Genomic DNA, 20,964 nt, shown 5'->3' on the forward strand with positions numbered 1-20,964 from the left:
TTTTGCTAGCCTACCTGCTGCAAACTTACACTTTTTTTGTACAAGACAAGTAGAGCTATTTTATCCAGTGTAATTTATCACATACCACTATCTTGTTTTTTCTTATCCTCCTCTTCCTTTCTCTATTTTCTTTTCTGGCTTCCTGAAGCATAAAATTCCGCTTAAAATCCGAAGATTTTGTATTTTGCCGCAGCAGAGATCGCGTGGTTGGCTGGCTGCTGTCAGCGACTTCTGAGAGGGGCCCCTTAAGGGGGATCCCGATAGCAGTGTCATTGCACTTTACTGCATTGACTATCAATGGGGCGCTCACACAGTTTGTCGTTTCATTTTATTCTTAACCTGTCGCTGTCTTGGGGCCCCAGGCCAGCTCGAGGCCCCAAGCAATTGCTTGGTTTGCCTGCCTTGTCGCGACGGGCCTGCACACACACACACACACACACACACACACACACACACACACACACACACACACACACACACACACACACACACACACACACACACACACACACACACACACACACACACACACACACACACACAGAAAGAGAGTTTAAAAAATAACACAACACTGCCACCCTTTAGTGAGGGGAGGGCAGACAGAGAATAAATATTCAGAAGAAATATATTAAATAAAATAAATATATTGATCTGAAAAATAGTATGATTATTTTAAAGCTATTTGGTTACATTTTAATAAAACATTGTTTTAGTATGTTTTTAAACACACACACACATACACGTTGTAATACCAGTGTAATACCCATGTCATTATACAAATTTGTGTCCTCATAAATCACAAACAAGAGAGAGAGAGAGAGAGAGAGAGAGAGAAACAAGTTTTTTTTTTATCCTGCTTCAAAACTAATACAATGCTGCCATCTTGTGTTCATTGAGGGGAGAGCAGCAGACAGAGAATTTCTGTTCCCCTTTTTTGTCCTTATTTAATCCCTCGCCATGGAAACACCGTTTGAGATATCCAATATCCGTTCACATTTTAGCATCTTCAGTATCTTTGTTTCATGTTGACCGAGTTTGGTGGAGATTGAATAAAACGCCTACGAGGAGAACGTAAAAACTCAGACCCCGATTTAACCAAAAATTTACCTTCAAACCAAAATATCTGACTTCCTGTTGGTCGGAGCTAATGACTGTAAATTAGAAAGTTGTCCGGCTCGATGAGGTCAATATATATACTGAGTTTGGTGATTGTAGATGAAACGAAGCCCTTCACTTTTGTCAAAAGGTGGCGCTAGAGAGCCCCTCATCCCCGCCCGTTTCTGAGGCTTTGTCCATGTGTACTGACTGACATCTCTGATGTGTGTGTTGAGTTTCAAGCAGTTTCAAGCAATTTCAAGCATGCTAAGAGCCTCAGAACAGCCAAAAGATTATTAAACTTTGACACGTTGCCATGGCAACAGTATTTGAAATTTCAGGAATCCATTTCATACGTCTCTATCTCTCATGTTTTCACATTATACTGATGAAGTTTGAAGTAAATGGGGTGAAAATAAGATGGTGATTCAAAGCATTTTTGAAAGTGACACACTTCCTGCTGCCAGTTGGTGGCGCTATAACTTTGACTCACAAATGTCATATCCATGTGATCGGCCTCTTACAACAAACACACAGCTGAAGTTTCATCCAAATCAGTCAATGTTTGCACAAGTTATAACACACTTCCTGTTTCCCTTTTCTCGCCATAAATTCGTTGCTTCGCCACGGCCACACCATTTGAGATATCAAAAATCCGCTCGCAATTTAGCATCCTGGATATGTTCTCTTCATGCTGACCGAGTTTGGCGATGATCGAAACAATGGCCTCGGAGGAGTATATTAAATTCCAGAGCATGGGTTTTCCGAACAACCGATTATAGCTCACTTCCTGTTGGGCTGACGCATAACTATGAGCACGAAAGTTGTTCGGCCCGATGAGGTCTATATGTGTACCGAGTTTCATACATGTACGTGCAAGTGTGTTTGATATATGGACCAAGTTTTCAGACCCCACTTTAGGGGGCGCTGTCGAGCCCCCCTGCCACGCCCGGGTACCAGCTTCAGCCCGGCTCTGATGGCCGCGCATTCCGACGCCTGTGCGAAGTTTCAAGAGTTTTCGAGCATGTTAAGTGCCCCAAAAGTACCCGAGAAGTCGAAAAAAAAAAACAAAAAAAAAAAAAAAAAAAAAAAAAAGAATTAAAGCTGCGAGCAGCGATGACGGGCCCAAGCCGGTGGCACCGCCACGCCGGTGGCATCAGCTTAACTGTGCACGGCAGGCAATATGCATTTAAACAGGATAATTTTTTTAAATCGCTCGAATATGTCACATTTACCGCAGCAGCTGGTGCCACTATCACCACAAGCCACACCCATGATGTCATTTAAATGTAGATGATTTTTAATGTCATGGGATGAAATAGATCTCTTTCAAATATGTGAAAAGTTATCTTTTCCTGCTCAAAATGTTATAAGTCCAGAAGGCCAGTATTTAATTCAAGGTATTTGTATAGTTCTTTTTTTACTTATTCACAAGTGATAGTTATTTGTGATAGTCTATGATATGAAAGGGGTAAATTATCATCATCAAGAGAGAAAGGCACACACACAAACTCACAGGGTGAGAGAGAGACCCCACACACACACACACCCAGGGTGAGCCTGAGAGTGAGGGGGGAGGGGAAGGACTGAGAGAGAGGCAATCTGCACATTGAACAAGATTCACAAGATTTTAACAACAAAAATAAATAAAATCTAAATGGTGGGAGAAAGTTTTTTTTACTTCACTCTCCGAAAACATTATTTTGAATATATTTGAAATCACAGATGTTGGGTGATGAGAATTGTAACTCAAATATAATTTACAAAAACTAGTCCTGTCTGAATAGTGATATGTCAGTGAGATCAGCTCGGGGCGCGCACACCGTCTATGGGTGATGTCACGTATTTTGCGAAATGCGCAGTTAGGTGATGTGTCGCCCTCCACACGTTGCGAAACAGACTCCGAAATGGGGAAATGTAAATTTGCGGACTCCTGGTTGGAGTAGGATGAGTTTAAACAATGACCGCAGGGTTTTTCTATGGTTTTTCCTGCATAGCAGCCGCCTCCGTCACATTTCGTGCCACCTCCGTCTGTCGACAAAACTCAAGACAGGCAGTCACTTGCTCAGATTAGGCATGTCGTGGTAATTAAATAATCATCAGAAATATATATTGTCACATGATCTTTCAGCAATCATTATTAGTATTTTATGATTTGCTAGTACAAAGTCATCTAAAGCCATTCCATAGCTGAATGTCTTTCCTCCGCTGTAGCTGTCCATCATTCTCCGTTCAGCATTCAAACTGCGCGTCGTGTTTGGTTACAGTCAGTCAGCTGCTCGGTAAAGCTCACTCCAAGATGATATATTCCCGTTATAATACTTGATATGCAGATAAAATAATTTATCTTCCTGGAGTTTATCTAGCGGTTTCTGAACGATGTTGTGCTCCCTACCCGGGTGACAACACAAGGCATCACACGCACAATAACCGGAATTTAAAACTGTGAAGAAACCGACCGATATACATAGTAGACTAGGATTTGTGCGCTCAACGCTCATCGTCTCTTTATGCCGTGAACTTTTTAATGTGCACTCGCGGTGCACTGCGCCCTCTGACTCCATGTTGCTTTAAGCGCATCATTCTGCACCCGGGATGCGCATAAGCACATTGTGCCGCGCTCATATATATTTTCATAGTTTTGTGCACTTAAAGATGATTAAAAAAAATCTTGTTCTCACGTATCTATCATATATTTGTTGCCCCTTTACAGAGCTGCACATTACGTTTACAATAAACTATAAATCTTGAAATGTTATATTATTTGTGTAGGCCCATATAATTATTTACATTCATATATAAATTAAATATAAATTGTTTTTTTTATAAATGTATTTAATAAGAACACAAAGTAATTTGTACCTTTTCATTAACATTTTTAGATTTTATAAAATTAGTCCAGAGATGTTTTTTCAAGAATTACTTTTTGTAATTGCAAATTTTTTTAACTATCCACTCCCCTAATTTAATATATATTTTTGTTATAGCTTATGATTATATATTTTTATTTTATTGCTCAACAGTAGTTCTCATCGCCGATGAGGTCTTTAAATATTTTGAGAAGGTCTTAAAAAAGTCTTAAAAAGGTATTAAAATTTACTTCAGGATTCCTGCATATACCCTGCATATGCATCATACGTGATCTTGGCAAACACAGCACATGACGTTTTTATTTAAAATTAGAAAGTTTTAAATTAGTTAAATTAGATTAGTTAAATTAGAAAGTTGTCCGGCTCGAAGAGAACAATATATGTACGGGGACACATGAAATGTCTACAAATGTATGTCCTCAAAATTAACAGAGGCACGCACACACACACACACACACACACACACACACACACACACACACACACACACACACACACACACACACACACACACACACACACACACACACACACACACACACACACACACACACACACACACACACACACACACACACACACACACACACACACACACAGAGAGAGAGAGAGAGAGAGAAACAAGGTTTTTTTTTATCCTGCTTCAAAACTAAGACACTGCTGCCATCGTGTGTTCATTGAGGGAAGGGCAGCACACATTCCCCTTTTTTGTCCTTATTTAATCCCTCGGCATGGCAACACCGTTTGAGATATCCAAAATCCGTTCGCATTTTAGCATCTTCCGTATCTTTGTTTCATGTTGACCGAGTTTGGTGGAGATTTAATAAATCGCCTACGAGGAGAACGTAAAAACTCAGAGCCTGAATTATACCAATATTCACGTTCAAACCAAAATATCTGACTTCCTGTTGGTCGGAGCTAATGACTGTAAATTAGAAAGTTGTCCGGCTCGATGAGGTCAATATATATACTGAGTTTGGTGATTGTAGATGAAACGAAGCCCTTCACTTTTGTCAAAAGGTGGAGCTATAGAGCCCCTCATCCCCACCCGTTTCTGAGGCTTTGTCCATGTGTACTGACTGACATCTCTGATGTGTGTGTTGAGTTTCAAGCAGTTTCAAGCAATTTCAAGCATGCTAAGAGCCTCAGAACAACACTGCTACCTTTTAGTGAGGGGAGGGCAGACAGAGAATAAATATTCAGAAGAAATATATTAAATAAAATAAATATATTGATCTGAAAAATAGTATGATTATTTTAAAGCTATTTGGTTACATTTTAATAAAACATTGTTTTAGTATGTTTTTAAACACACACACATACACGTTGTAATACCAGTGTAATACCCATGTCATTATACAAATTTGTGTCCTCATAAATCACAAACAAGAGAGAGAGAGAGAGAGAGAGAGAAACAAGTTTTTTTTTATCCTGCTTCAAAACTAATACAATGCTGCCATCTTGTGTTCATTGAGGGGAGAGCAGCAGACATAGAATTTCTGTTCCCCTTTTTTGTCCTTATTTAATTCCTTGCCATGGAAACACCGTTTGAGATATCCAATATCCGTTCACATTTTAGCATCTTCAGTATCTTTGTTTCATGTTGACCGAGTTTGGTGGAGATTGAATAAATCGCCTACGAGGAGAACGTAAAAACTCAGACCCCGATTTAACCAAAAGTTCACCTTCAAACCAAAATATCTGACTTCCTGTTGGTCGGAGCTAATGACTGTAAATTAGAAAGTTGTCCGGCTCGATGAGGTCAATATATATACTGAGTTTGGTGATTGTAGATGAAACGAAGCCCTTCACTTTTGTCAAAAGGTGGCGCTAGAGAGCCCCTCATCCCCGCCCGTTTCTGAGGCTTTGCCCATGTGTACTGACTAACATCTCTGATGTGTGTGTTGAGTTTCAAGCAGTTTCAAGCAATTTCAAGCATGCTAAGAGCCTCAGAACAGCCAAAAGATTATTAAACTTTGACACGTTGCCATGGCAACAGTATTTGAAATTTCAGGAATCCATTTCATACGTCTCTATCTGTCATGTTTTCACATTATACTGATGAAGTTTGAAATAAATCTGGTGAAAATAAGATGGTGATTCAAAGCATTTTTGAAAGTGACACACTTCCTGCTGCCAGTTGGTGGCGCTATAACTTTGACTCACAAAAGTCATATCCATGTGATCGGCCTCTTACAACGAACACACAGCTGAAGTTTCATCCAAACCAGTCAATGTTTGCACAAGTTAAAACACACTTCCTGTTTCCCTTTTCTCGCCATAAATTCGTTGCATCGCCAAGGCCAGACTTTTCGAGATATCAAAAATCCGCTCGCAATTTAGCATCCTGGATATGTTCACTTAATGCTGACCGAGTTTGGCAATGATCGAAACAATGGCCTCGGAGGAGTATATTAAATTCCAGAGCATGCGTTTTCCGAACAACCCATAATAGCTCACTTCCTGTAGGGCTGACGCATAACTTAGAGCACGAAAGTTGTTTGGCCCGATGAGGTCTATATGTGTACCAAGTTTCATACATGTACGTGCAAGTGTGTTTGATATATAGACCAAGTTTTCAGACCCCACTTTAGGGGGCGCTGTCGAGCCCCCCTGCCACGCCCGGGTACCAGCTTCAGCCCGGCTCTGATGGCCGCGCATTCCGACGCCCGTGCGAAGTTTCAAGAGTTTTCGAGCATGTTAAGTGCCCCAAAAGTACCCGAGAAGTCGAAAAAAAAAATAAAAAAAAAAAAAAAAACAAAGAATAATCTGAGGAAGAACAATAGGGCTCTGCGCCCTTTCAGGGCTTGGGCCCTAATAATCTGAGGAAGAACAATAGGGCTCTGCGCCCTTTCAGGGCTTGGGCCCTAATAAGAAACAGAGGAAGAACAATAGGGCTCTGCGCCCTTTCAGGGCTTGGGCCCTAATAATCTGAGGAAGAACAATAGGGCTCTGCGCCCGAAGAACAATAGGGCTCTGCGCCCTTTCAGGGCTTGGGCCCTAATAATGGTTATTATTACTAAAATAATTTTCCTTTGTTGACTTTATAATACCATACTATTTCTCTCACAGAATATGAAGGGGTCTTACAGTAATATACAGCTGCCTATATATTTTAGGAACTTGGAAGGGGATCCCTTCACAAGGTGATCATCATATTTTGGACATCAAAGAGTTTGAAAACCCCTAAAACTCCTGGCCTCAATATCTTTGTTGTGAGGTGGGACAAATTTTTAGGGGTGTAACAATACATTCAATACATACAATACATCGAGGTGAAAAGCTGTCTCGTGTCTTGAGTGTGAGGGTGAAGTTAGGATAGAATCTGCCAACGCTACGTTTACATTATGCCTCCACTCTAGTTTTGCCTTTTTAGAAATAAAAACAATTGAATTCAGGTGGATAACAGTCACTTCAATTCCATCAGCTTACCCAACACGAGCTGTTCCGAGTCGTACATAGTGCGCAGCACTGCTACTGATCACGCGACGAGAAGACATTGAGCATGTGTTACAAGTTAGTGAAGCGCTCGCATTGAGCATGTGTTGCGAGTGTGTGTTACATGTTAGTGAACTGGACCGTGGCGGAGGATTCGTTGCGCAGCAGAAGCGTCAGACTTATATTTTAAAATGTTCGGTCAGCTTCACCGCTCCCTATTCAGTACACATGATCGCGAAATTGAAAGTGAAAAATAAACGGGGGCATGCATTCAAACGCAATTTCAATATGTTACCGCTGTTTGAAATCTGCTCCCGGAGGCATGCAAATATCTCCCAATATGAAAGCTATCTAGTTGTAACCAGTGTTGGGGAAAGTTACTTTGAAAAGTAATGCATTACAATATTGCGTTACTCCCTTGAAAAGTAACTAATTATTTATTTATGCATTTGGCAGACGCTTTTATCCAAAGCGACTTACGCTGGGATCTAACCAGCAACCTTCTGCGTATTAGGTCCATGGTTTAACCCACTGGACCACCATCTCACACTTACATTGCATTCAAGGTACACAAAAAAAGCGATTTACAGTGCACTTATTACAGGGACAATCCCCCTGGAGCAACATGGAGTAAAGTGCCTTGCTCAAGGACACACTGGTGGTGACCGCTGGGACCGAACCAGTAACCTTATGTTGCTGTTACTTAGGTACTTTTTATAAAGTTAAAAGGAAGTTACTTTTGTGTTACTTTTCTCACCTGGGCTTGCTTTGGTTTTTATTTATAACAAAAAAAGTTATATTTCTGTGCAATGGTAAAGACCTCTTCATACCAAAATTGAAATAATAATCCCCAGGCTGAGGTAAAAATGCAAATTCACGCATGAACAGTAGAGGGCGCAGCTCTGCTGTGCTGCCATTCTAGATAATGGTAGAAGAGGATGCAGGATAAAAAAGTTTTACCAATAAAAACAAAAAATCTAGTAATTTTCATCATTAAAGGTCAGCAGCAAGACATTGGTAAATTAAATATAAAAGTAGATTATGCATAAAAAATTGTTGTTTTATTTAACATTTAATTATTGGAGGTTTGCATAGCACTCTGATTTTGCATTTGACTGATTTTATTCATTTTGAGGAGTATAGAATCTTTATTGTGCAAGTGAGATAAATAAATGCTCACATTTAGTCTGGAACTACAATAGCCATCATGTTTACACACAACGCCTCTGCACTTATTTTTCTCAACATGAGGGCAGGAGAGCTGTCAGTCAAATTAATGTGAAAAAGTAACTTGCGTTACTTTTTTGAAAAAGTAACTCAGATATTTTGTTGTAAATTTGAAAAGTAATGCGTTACTTTACTAGTTACTTGGAAAAAGTAATATTATTATGTAACTCAAGTTACTTGTAATGCGTTACCCCCAACACTGGTTGTAATCATCTCTAAGCTCTGTATCATGCTTGAAAAAAAATGTGGTCTCTATTTGCACTTTCAATATTGAGTAGGCTACTTTGATTATGGTATTATGGTTATTGTTTGCACTTAATATCTATGATCAGTTTGTGGGAAGGAGTTCAGTTAGGAGGTCAAAATAAGCTTGTGTACAGTAAGGACAGTCATACAGGAGAGAAGCCAGTCAGTTGAGTTTTTGGGAAAAACTTTACAGTGCTTGAGTGTTGCTGTCTTTTACTGCATATGATAATTCATACTCAAGTAGAACTAAAATGACATTCATTACAAGATGATGAGTTAAAACATTTCAAATGCACCTGAGATAAGTGTCTCGTCACACCCCTAATTGATATAGATTGATACATCAATCTAATATCTAACGATACGATGCATCATTTATATATTTAAGAGGCACATTTGTTTTAACACTCTCCACATTTTCACACAATGTCAGTGTATGTATTATCGCCAACGTGTGTATTCTCATTTAAATTACCTTTCAGAGCTTGTGAAAGATGCTCGGGACAGTCAATGGAACGGTCACTCCCGATCGGGACAGTGCTAAATCTTCACGAAAGTTTATAATTTGCTTGCGTCTATAGCCTTGCAAAAAGCAGCGCCCACTCATCTCAAACAGCGCACAAATAGGCCACTGAATTAAGTCTTCGTTTACTTATTTTTGTTTTTCAGTAGATAAAGGTCTGTGGTTTTGATTATAAGGAGAATAGAGCGCTATGAATCCTTTTTCACAGTGAAATTTAAAACTGTTAAAAGAAAATGCTCTGTGACTCTTGTGTTCCTTAAAGCACATCATTCTGCACACAAAATGCGCATAAGTGCTTTGTATTGGAGCCTTTCATAATATAATACTTTTGCACAAAGAAAGAATATTAATATCATATTTTTCTGTCCTGCCTACATGTTGTTGCTTCATTAAAAATAATTTCTTTTAATTTTATAGTATTTATATATTTTTTTTCCCCTTGTTTATCAGTTTTTTTGACATTACACATTTTAGCACAGAAGCCTAAAATACTTTTTTTTGACTCTTGTCATGTCAAGCTGTCATTAGATTACTGTGTGAATTTTGGATTAGTGGATGTCCCAATCAGGGTGCAGGATGTGAAATTTTGAAATAAATGTTTATGTTAAATATTTTGGTTGTAGTTGTGAGTTAATAAAAATGTAACTGGTAAAATAGGCACATAATATAGAAATATTGATTGATATATCCCTGAATCTTATCATAATCGGCTATGAGAATCAATATCGTATTGAATTGTGATGAACCGTTCGACTTACACCCCTACAAATTATAGTACCTTGGTGGGGTAAATGGCACTTGAGGGGAAGGCCTCCAGAGAGGTCAGATCTGTGTATTTGCGCTCCATAGTCTTCTTAGTGGCTGGGCAGTAGTGCACACTGCGTACTACTTTGGGACGCACCAAAGAGCCTGTGAATACAAGGAGAAAACCTGATCAATTCAATGTCCATGACATGCAAAATTTCAAATCTTTACAATTTATCCTTACATTTAGTGACAATGCCCTCCAAACACACCATGCTACCCAGCAGACGAGAGGTCAAGGTTCGAGGGGAGACGTGTTTGTTGCCAAAGCTGCCCTCCAGACCGATGAAGAACTCTTCGTGTTGCTTGGCGTAAGTGGCATCTATTGAAGCCACCAGATCTTTCAGGGCACGCTGGAATGCCACAAGCTCTTCAAACGCATTATTCAGCAACCTGAGGACCAGAGATTGTTCATTTCCATTAAAACACTGGCTGAATCCGAAATTGCCCCCTATACCCTCAAATAGGGCATTATTTGAAGGGACGGCCATTTGTAGTGGTGTCCGAAACCATAGTGGACGTTATTTAGTGCACTCATTCAATCCCACATTGCACCGCTATAACTTGCACAGACAATGTACACACAGCAGCTGTCCGAATTCACTCACTCGTTTTCATTCACTCCTTCAAGTGAACTGTATTAGTGGACTAACATAGGGAATAGTGAATGAGTGTTTAAGGGCGGTTTCAGATTCAGCCACTGTCACACTTTACATTGTAATGTTGAACTGAAATTTCTGTACAATATATGGAATACATAGTTATAGTTAATATATCACTGTGTATGGAAATATATTTATATACTATAATGTTGGCCTAATTAAATGATGCATGTGTACACTGTAAAAGTGTCAGTAGAAAAAAAATTACTTTTATTTTATGTTTAAGTTTAACATACTTGGCTGCTCGCTTGTCGTTGCGACGGCGCAGGTCGTTGAGGTTCACAATGAGCCTGGATTTGTTTTCGCTGATCATCTGCCGTACTTTGCTCTGATAGATGCCCTGGTCTTGCTGAAAAAGTTAAAAACCCAAGAACAAGTTGTCAAGAAACAAAATGAGCACAAAAAAAGTTTAAAGTAAGTTACATTATGGTTTATGAGAGTGGGCCTTTGTTCCTATAAGACACATTAACTTCCAATAGTTTAACAGTTAATAACTATATAATACATGCGTTATGCTTACATCATCGTCAAGAAAATCCAGGTAATCCCTCTGCGCCTCCCTCAATTCCTGATCGTCCACAATTTCAGCAGCCATTTTTGTATAGAGCTTTTAAAAGTGTTAAGAAATGCTCAGTGCAGAACACCTCGTGTCGATCGCAGCACTGTTGTGTGTCTTTTCGCGCCACCAGTCTTCTCTCGCTGTGGAATCCGAGCGCTGATTGGTCAACACACCGGTGGCTCATTACCATATTCTGTCTCCTGGGTCGCGGCGTCCAATCAAATCCATAGAATCAAGATTCGCTCGGCCCTCTTGAGTGTTTCGCGGGAAAAGAGAACCGATGCTGCGCATGCGTTCACAACTACAGATGCAGGCAGCATATGCGGAGGAGCTGTTGTGTGGAATGCTCGTAGCAGACAACAAACACGAGTCCATGCTGTTTGCCTCTTTATTTTGTGCTTCTTTATTTAAAAAAAAAATACATTTAGGCAAATGTTTTATTTATCAAAGCATTTGAATTCCCTATACAGATATGATATACAGATTATAAATTATACAAGTACAGAGAGTAAATACACATCCGTTTTATACGCGACCATCACTCGTTTCTCAATATTGGGTTCAATATTTGATCAAGATTCTAAGGTTGTCTTTTATGCCTCATTTTTGGCCCCGTGTACGCCACTGACTTGACTTCCGCCATAGTTCTAATGCTATGCAACATTTTAGGTCTACATTTCATGTATAAATAGTAGTATAATAATGAATAGTTACTTTCAAAGTCACCCTTTCCTGGTAAGCAAAACAGGAGTTGTTAGGCAGAACGACACCTTAACAACAGTAACCATTCATTTTCACTTGACACTGAAGCCATGATTCGTGAACCTGACTTTTTTTTTTCTAATTAATTTTATTTTGGGAAAAAATTGTCTTCCGACATCAAAACTTGGGCTATCTGAATTTTATAATCATGTAAGATTTTTTTACTGTGATCTTTTTAAAGTTATATCTCTTTTTTTTTCTTCATATTTTTGTCATTTTTGTATCTGAACTGAGTCAGAGTCCCTTCAAACATGAGTGATTTGTAGCCCCGCCCAAATTCACAAGGGGCCGGGACAGCCGGCACAACAGGCCTCTCAGTTGAGACAGTGCAGTTGCCAAGGTTATAATGCACAAGTCTGAGACCCGAATTTAATGTTGAGGTTGATATGAAATACAGGGATATGAAATATCAACTAAATATCTCTTAAAAAGTGAATACTGCTTCTGGAGAGACGGCTGGGAAGAGTAAAGAGCGACTTTCAACCAGTGCCGCACAGGTGAGGAGCTATAAACGATGATATAAGGATTTTCTGCTTTTATCACACATACAGAACATTTCCGTTTTTTTGAAAGCATGTTTTTTGCCGAAGTTTGTATAAAGTGTCACATATTGTTTTGTTTTTTATTCTGCATGCTAATTTTCGCTTTTACAATTAAATATACTTCATTTGGTTAGCTGTTCTCAAGCCATGTCTACTTTATATAGTGCTGTACGGTGTGGTTACAGTAGTCTATTGAGGTGGCTTTTAAATCACAGAATGCACCTATCGTTGATAAATGCTGTCTCAAAATCTAAAATCTAGACAGCATTTTTAGGCATCATACATATGCAACCATAATCTATACAGAAATCATTACAACCCCAACAGTGCTTTCTAGGTATTGCAACATACAACAGGTTTTTCAAGACACAGCTAGTGGTTTAAAAATGAGAACGGGAGAGCACAATGCGAGTACTTGGCAAACACAATGATCAATTCAACCAGGCCAGATATTAACTTATCAAGTGTAAGAGGTTTAGTTCAGCAAGAACTGGCTCTTTGTCTGGCAGAGGTATGAATCATGGCGTACTGATTTGTCAAAATAAATTATCCTCGTGCTGTTTTCTGCTTCTCGTTGCAGCTCATTTCTGTCATTGATCCAGAGTTTCACCATGCCAAGTGGAGTTTTGAGCCGTCTTAGTACACTGACATTGAGTATACAGCAGCTGGGTCAGTTACCACACTTGTCGAACTGGTTGCCCCGTGTACCTTTACCTCAAACCACTGTACTCGCCTCTGATGTGCCAAGCCTGTTTCGTGAGCCCTACATCTTGTCGGGCTATCGTCCTGTGCATCAGGAATGGCTGAGCTACTTCTGTAGCCTCTTTCAATGTCACAATGAGTCGCTCAATGTATGGACACACCTGCTGGCGATCCCTGCTGTTCTACTCCACTTTTCTTTCTTCGCAGGGACATGGGGGCTGACGCTTAATGTGGCGTCTTTGCCTCTGTTTTTGTACGTGTTGTCGTCACTTACCTACCTCAGTTTCAGCGTGGCCGCCCACCTGCTGCAGTCACACTCTGAGCTGACCCATTACTCCCTCTTCTTCGTAGACTACGTTGGCGTAGCTGTTTACCAATATGGCTGTGCACTAGGCCACTATTTTTACTGTTCTGAGCCAGAATGGAGACACAGCCTAGTGGGAGCTGTGTTTCTACCTGGTGCCGCCATTCTGGCCTGGTTGTCCTGCTTCAGTTGCTGCTACGCCAAATTCCGTTACCGCCGTCCATACCCCCTCCGCCGGAAGATCTGCCAGATCATTCCCACCAGCCTGGCGTACTTGCTCGACATAAGCCCTGTAGCGCACCGCCTGGTCACCAGATCTTGGGACGAGCCAGTGTTGGTGTTTCACGCCCTGCAAGTGGTGTTTTTTGTGTTATCGGCTCTGTTTTTCTCTTGCCCGGTTCCTGAGCGCTTCTTTCCAGGGAGATGTGACATTGTGGGCCACGGACATCAGATCTTCCACATCTTCCTAGCCATGTGTACTTTGTGCCAGCTGGAAGCAATGTTTAGAGACTATCTGGTGCACCAGCAGTCTGTAGTAGGTATGCATGGAGAACATTTCATTTTACTGGCTGGAGGATCGTTCTTCTTATTGGTGTTGTGCTGTGTTCTGACTGCAGTTCTAATGAGAGGAGCTGTGCAAAGACAGGTGAAGAAAAAAGACTAAAAAATTTTGAAAAGATTTTACAAAACAGATTTGCTTAGTTATTTTGCTAGTAGTTATACAGTACCGCATTGTATTTATTAATATAAATGTTCAAATTAAATGATTTTTATTTTAGTGAATTTATTATGAGAATTGTGATGTCTTTCTTTCTTTATTTCTTTCTGGGTTTTTTTACTTAAAGTCCCACAATCACATTTTGAAATCCCACACTCTCAGAAAAAAATGGTACAAAAGCTGTGACATGCACACAGAGAAAAAGGGTGTCAAAATTGTACATTTAGGGGTACAACAGTTTGTTACTGGGGCAGTACACTCTAAAAGGACATCTTTGTACCTTTTTTACTCATAAAAGGTGCATACGGTATTACATACAAATACGTACCTCAAGGTACTACTATGAACTTTTTTGTGGTAAAAAGTACAAATACGTCCTTTTAAGGGTACTGCCCCAGTGACAGCTGTTGTACCCATAAAGGTTAGCCTGACAAGCCAGACTCACATCAAGATGTTGGGTCTGGGAACACACCATTGGCAGGGCTCAATCCGAGGGGCGGGATAAACGGTTGTCTTTCAAACTCCCTCTGGACGCAATAAGACACCGCTACAACCAACCAGAGCAACGAAGAAGGTGAAGCGGAGCTAGTTGATAGATTAAACTTTCGCCGTATCCAGTCGGCAAAACTCCGAACACATCTTCCTTTCTTAAGAATGAATTCAGTGCCGTTCTTTGTTCTTTTCTCAAAGAAAAGCTTAACTCCAAGTCTTCCAGAGCCGCGGCCAAAGTCGATTCGAAAGGCACGCGGAACCGCGGCAACTCTGCCGTCATTGTGTTAAGCCCGTCCACGGACTCTATACACGATGTGATTGGCCTGACCAGAGTTTGTTTTTTCCAGCTCGCAAGCCAACAGAGAGTTGCAAGACTACCCTGGCTGCAAATTAGATTTGCTGCCGCTAGGGTGAGTCTAGATTTCTAGGCTACCTTAAGGTATCATTTTAACACCTTTTTCCCCCTGTGTGTGGGTGGTATGTACACTGTATGCACAAATACATTTAAAGTACATATGCACCCTTTTTGGGGTAAATAAGCTGCAACTTTTTTAAGGGTTGCTCCCCAATGACAGCTTTTGTACCATTTTATCAGAAATTGCAGATATCAGCCTCAGGGAGGCATTTTACTTTTGCCAAATACTTTTACAAATCATATCAATACTAAGTGGGGTTTTCCCCACAAAATTAATTCACTGCTGAGCATAATCTACCACTTAGCCAACATTCCTCTGAGATCCAGTACTGTATGGGTTTTACACAACTGGCCTATTTACTTGAAAACTGTTTGGAGTCTGGGACAGGAGTTTTTCGAAAGCAAAAAAACATTCAAATTAAAGGGGTAAAGCTGGATTTGGCCCAAATTAGAATGAGAGAGAGAGAGAGTTGGAGGGGTGGTGGTTAAGGAGAACAAAGAGGCTGCTTTATTTTGCACTCAGTATAGTCAGGCAATGGTGTTGTGGTAGAGGAATGGATCAACTCTTGTTTGATACACATTGATACATGCCCTCTTCATACATTAGAAATGCCATCTACAGGCCCCAAAAAATGTCCTGCTTAAATCAGGGTGTTATATACTCTGTAGTATTTTTAGTGCCGTTTTGTTTGGACTGAAACAGATAAAAGGTCTGGAATGTATTTACTGTACTTTCTTCCTCCTCTGTACTGTATTTTATTTTGCATATCAAATTATTTCTACCTCAGTGGTGTAGAAATTCACTCTAACCCTGGTATTTAAACGAAAAATGTGCCTTAGATATTGCTCTGTACTTTAAATTGCGCTTTGTATTTTAATAAATGTTTACATTAAAATTAAAGTATTATAATAAATCTTTGGTGAGTTTTGATTTTAGTTAAGGAAGTTGAATGAGATTCTATTTCATATAGTAATTCTAGTGTATCAGAACACACTGCAAAAAAATTATATTTTCATGATTTATCACAACTTTTTATCTTTTGTCAAATCAACTTAGATAATTAATATGATTCAGATAAGATAACATATTTTTTGAGTTTCTATTTATTAAACCGATCTCCTTTGTCTTTAATTTCAATGAGCTCCAAATTTTAAGGCAACCAAGTAACTTTTTTTATTTTTTTACTGTGCAGTAATTTTGCGGATCAGCCACATAGGGGTGAATTCAGGGTGATTGGGACACTTTTTGCCATTGAGATCACTTAATTAAAATACAGTTTACTATGCCTCCTCTGTCCATTAGGAGGCAGCAGTGTTCCATTTAAAAACGGGAAAAAAGTTAAAGTTTTGTTATTTAATGCCATTCAAAACAGAACTAACCATATATCCATACAATCTGAAAAAGAACGATATGTCTTATACAGTATATTTAAATTAACTAAACTAATTACATAAACAAATAAAATGCAAGTGAAGTGAATTCTTTTGAGGGAAAAAGGGAAATATGGATTTAGGCACTGGAGTGGCTGCTGGAATCCAGAATGAGGAAGTGTGACTCTCTCAAATCCCTGTTGGATCAGTGTGTTGCTGCCAGTGAAGTCAGGATGCTGACAGGTGATCTAGGATTCTGTAACTGAGGTCAAAGGTAAATGGAGATTCTCTTTTATTCTTTTAGGGAGACTGATAGAAGAAGGCTGTTTATAGATAGCTTCTAAATTGCTCACAGATGATGTACAATATCAGTGCTTGTGGCTCCAAGCAATAAAATAATTGTCATTAATATTCAGTTTAAAGATTTGAATTTTAATGTACATGTAGTATAATTTTTTTTTTTTTGGTATTACTTTTAATCGGCTGCGTGTGTCTTGTTGCATTTTTAAATATTAATACACTAAACATTACCATAACAATTGCAGTCTGTGTTAACATGAAAGAGAGGTGTGACTTGTACATGTACTCACCTGTGTAGTAATCATTTTTGTGAGAACAGCAATAACAGCTTACATTATATTCGCTTTCATTACTTTTACTCATTGGCCCATCAGCAATCTCATAGCTCGTTTTTAATGAGAATATCGTTTCCTTTGATTCTTACCTTTCAGTCTTTACAGAAACTGGATGAAGAGTGATGGCTCCTGTCGAGGAGGGTCTGATCACCTGGTTATCAGGTTGTTCTTCATCTCTTCAGATTAGTATTGTGTCAGCCCTCTTCATCATCATTTATGTCACGCTCTACAGCCTTTGTACAAGCTGCGACGGGTAAGTCTCTTATTTTTTGTCTATCACTATGTATTTAAATGCATATTTAGGAATTTATAAATCGTGCTGATTCAAAACACACCCAAGAGAAGGGAGTGATTAACAGAATGAGTAAATGGGTGATCTCAGTGGAATGTGCAATGACAGGTTCAGACGCACAAGTCACCAAGCGCCCAAGTCCCACAGCATGAATAACGTTAATGTTTTGTGTTATTGTAAGAAAAGTAGAGACCTGTTTGTCAACCACATATGTAAACCATGAAGATGTAAAACAGATAATAGCCTCATGTTTGCATGCAAAGACTGGGGGAAAAAATGGATGCACTGTGGATGCTATATCGGTAACATTTGAATAGTAACTTTTCTTTTTATGTCTTCAGTATGTCTGACAATGTATCATCCATCCATTTACACAGACAAGAGAAAACTAATATTCCAATGGCATCTCCACAAAATGTAAGTGGCAGACATAAGACACCACTCATACTCAGGAAACATTGCATAAATTAGTATTTCTTTCCTGTAGCTCAAACAGTAGAGCATGGTGCTAGCAACGCCAAGGTCATGGGTTCGATTCCCAGGGAAAGCAAGAACTGATAAAAATGTAAAATGTGTACCTTAAATGCAATGTAAGTCAATTTGGATAAAAGCGTCTGCCAAATGCATAAATGTAAATGTAAAATGTAAATTTCTGTTGGCTGTTGCTCCACTCTAAAAATTGTTTCAACTCAGGTTTGGGTCAAATATGGACAATTTGAAATTTGTAAATTTTTGACCCAAACATGGGTTGAAACAACCCTGCATTTTTTTTTGTATTTACTGAAGTACACTGTAAAACTGCACATATCTACTTTCCCAGTATACACTCTAAAAAATGCTGGGTTAAAAACAACCCAAGTTGGGTTGAAAATGGACAAACCCAGCGATTGGGTTGCTTTAACCCATAAATTGGGTTGTTTTAAGCACACATTTAACCCAACCGCTGGGTTAAAACAACCAATTTACTGGGTTAAAACAACCCAATTGCTGGGTTTGTCCATTTTCAACCCAACTTTTTTTAGAGCGTATATATATATATATGACTATTGGCATATACAGTACACAAAGCTTTTGTTGTTGAGTAGTGCATTAACGCTGTTGACAATTTGCTTTAGGAGGAAGAACTTTTTCCTGCTTTGGAACCAATTGCAATAGCCTGTTGAACCAAATCCATCCTATTACGGTCAATTAAAACCATTTAGTGGTAAATTGCAGCGAATCAGCAAGAGAGGATAAGTAATTTCCAAAGAGTTATTGGATTAATCTTCTAAGGGAAATGACACTGTAATGGAGAGCAGATAGAGAAAGCAACTAATGATTAAAAAAAACCCTTTTTAATCATGAAGGACTGGCATAATATAGCATGTGACATGAAATTGAAAAAAGTTCATAATAATGAAGTATTATTCTCACAAACTTATGTCCTTATTGCAGAGACTACCCGAGTCCCAGAGTGTCGAATATACGCTAGCTGCCAAGGATTTATCTGATCATATTTACTCACTCCTGGAGGCTGAACTCAATGAGGAAAATCCTTATGAGTGCATTAGTGAGCCTCCATCTGACAATGCTGAAGGGGAGAATGAGAGCCCTTCCACAGCAATGACAAAGCCTGATGATAATCACTCTGTCTCAGCCCTCAACAACCCAGCAAACACACATGCAGTGGAGTGGCCTCTCACGTCACCTCACACCCAGAATGATCTACATTTGACCAACGTAGTTGTTTATGCTGCAGTAAACTGGAAAACCAAAAGCCACAAGAACACAAAACCTCCGTTTCATACAGATGGTACTGTGGTTGATATGAGTGACATTGCTAAGGAGGCTGTCCCTCCCATTCCAGACAAACATTTCTAGTATGATAAAAAAAAAAAAATTCAACATTTTCATTTACAATGCATTTGTATTTATTCTAATTTTGCAAGTCTTGCGTTAAAAATAATGTGCAGTTTTTTATTTATTCATTTTCAAAAACATTTAGATTAATAAATAAATAGTATGTCTGCAACTTCAAATAAAACAAGGAAGACAACCACGTCTGGGTTATTGTAGGTCAGCGTGAGTCACATGATACAATGCCTCGAGCCAATACCCAGACTGGATTCAGAGACTGAAACCCAACATGCTTGCGCTGTCCAGACCTAAAATCCCCTTTGGAGGATGAAGTCCGTCGGCCACGGCCGCCGACAGAAGAAAGCTTATAATCCCCAGACATCATTTACATGATGAGCGTTTTCTTCCAAATGTCTGTTTGCAAATACACAATAGTGAATATTTAGGAAATAGACCACATGATGTAGGTGAAAGGTGACACATGTCAAGGGACTGCTTTGGAAACTGCAGGCAGACTTCTGCCTAAATTGTACATTTAACTTAAAATGACTTATCCTGGGGATACATTGTATCTATTTTTAAATATGGAAATACATAAGATAAATGTTGATATTTGTTACATGTTATTTTCATGGGACTGTATATATATATATATTTGTGTGTACTTTTATCATGTATATCATGTAAATTGAAAATAAAAGATATATAATGTGAACGAAAAAGTTATTATTATTATTATTATATTATTATGTTTTATGTTTTTTTTTTTTTTACACACTCTGTATCTTTGTGGGGACTCTCCCTATAAGCGTAATGATTTTTATACTGTACAAACTGTATTTTCTATCCCCTATCCATCACAGGAAACTTTCTGCATTTTTATATTTTGGAAAAAGAAAAAAAACATAATTTAGTATGTTTATTAATCCGCTGACTGGTCCCCACAATGTAGGTGATCTCAAGTTTTACTTTCCTTGTGGGGACATTTGGTCCTCACAATGTAATATAAACCTGTACACTCACAGTCACACACACTTGTATCCATATAGGTGTAATGGTTGTACAAACTGTATATTATATATCCTCTCACACTCACCCTACCCCTAATCCTACCCATCACACAAAACTTTTGTCATTTTTTAAATAAAATTTAAAAAACAGGGTTTAATAGGCCTTTTTAATCCATTTGGTTTACAAGGACACTTAACCCTGTTTACGTTGTAATACCCATGTCATTATACACATTTGTTTCCTCATAAACAACATACAAACACACACACATACAGTCTACACATGAATAAAATAAAGAAATAAAATAATTAATAGTGTGGAACCCTTTATTATAGGCTTTTATTATATATACCCCACACAGTTAAAAATCGTGTAATAACACTACGAATAGTGACTTTCTATATAGAATAACACTAATTATCATTGTGTAGCAACGTGTTAAGCTATATAAACAATGTTG

The 20,964-nt window shown here is 38.8% G+C and overlaps 3 protein-coding genes across 3 annotated transcripts in view; 2 read left to right on the plus strand and 1 right to left on the minus strand.

Annotated features, from left to right (window-relative positions):
- Positions 1 to 11,536, minus strand: part of mcm3 (minichromosome maintenance complex component 3) — a 32,292-nt gene extending 20,756 nt beyond the window's left edge. The window contains exons 1-4 of the mRNA XM_079831237.1: positions 11,386 to 11,536; positions 11,102 to 11,214; positions 10,388 to 10,596; positions 10,178 to 10,308 (exon numbers count right to left, since the gene is read on the minus strand). Of these exons, the coding sequence (XP_079687363.1) occupies positions 10,178 to 10,308; positions 10,388 to 10,596; positions 11,102 to 11,214; positions 11,386 to 11,460 (528 nt within the window). The 5' untranslated portion in view covers positions 11,461 to 11,536. The remainder of the gene's footprint in view (positions 1 to 10,177; positions 10,309 to 10,387; positions 10,597 to 11,101; positions 11,215 to 11,385) is intronic.
- Positions 11,537 to 12,502: 966 nt separating this feature from the next.
- On the plus strand, positions 12,503 to 16,267 carry paqr8 (progestin and adipoQ receptor family member VIII). Its single transcript, XM_079831699.1, has 2 exons — positions 12,503 to 12,683; positions 13,309 to 16,267. The coding sequence occupies exon 2, from the start codon at positions 13,340 to 13,342 to the stop codon at positions 14,396 to 14,398; it is 1,059 nt and encodes a 352-aa protein (XP_079687825.1). The 5' UTR covers positions 12,503 to 12,683; positions 13,309 to 13,339; the 3' UTR covers positions 14,399 to 16,267.
- A 454-nt stretch (positions 16,268 to 16,721) lies between these two features.
- Positions 16,722 to 20,206, plus strand: LOC307135348 (uncharacterized protein). Its single transcript, XM_079831700.1, has 4 exons — positions 16,722 to 17,004; positions 17,462 to 17,618; positions 17,999 to 18,074; positions 19,092 to 20,206. The coding sequence occupies exons 2-4, from the start codon at positions 17,488 to 17,490 to the stop codon at positions 19,515 to 19,517; spliced, it is 633 nt and encodes a 210-aa protein (XP_079687826.1). The 5' UTR covers positions 16,722 to 17,004; positions 17,462 to 17,487; the 3' UTR covers positions 19,518 to 20,206.
- The last annotated feature ends 758 nt before the right edge of the window (positions 20,207 to 20,964 follow it).

The sequence above is a fragment of the Gobio gobio genome (assembly GCF_949357685.1).
Source record: "Gobio gobio genome assembly, chromosome: 12".
NCBI lineage: Eukaryota > Metazoa > Chordata > Actinopteri > Cypriniformes > Gobionidae > Gobio > Gobio gobio.

What these genes read in the sequence shown, in the direction of transcription:
- LOC307135348 (XM_079831700.1), top strand. Translation starts at nt 17,488, where the DNA reads ATGGCTCCTGTCGAGGAGGGTCTGATCACCTGGTTATCAGGTTGTTCT. An exon ending in CTTTGTACAAGCTGCGACGG is followed by an intron (nt 17,619 to 17,998) that starts GTAAGTCTCTTA and finishes TTATGTCTTCAG; the next exon opens with TATGTCTGACAATGTATCAT. An exon ending in CAATGGCATCTCCACAAAAT is followed by an intron (nt 18,075 to 19,091) that starts GTAAGTGGCAGA and finishes TCCTTATTGCAG; the next exon opens with AGACTACCCGAGTCCCAGAG.
- paqr8 (XM_079831699.1), top strand. Translation starts at nt 13,340, where the DNA reads ATGCCAAGTGGAGTTTTGAGCCGTCTTAGTACACTGACATTGAGTATA.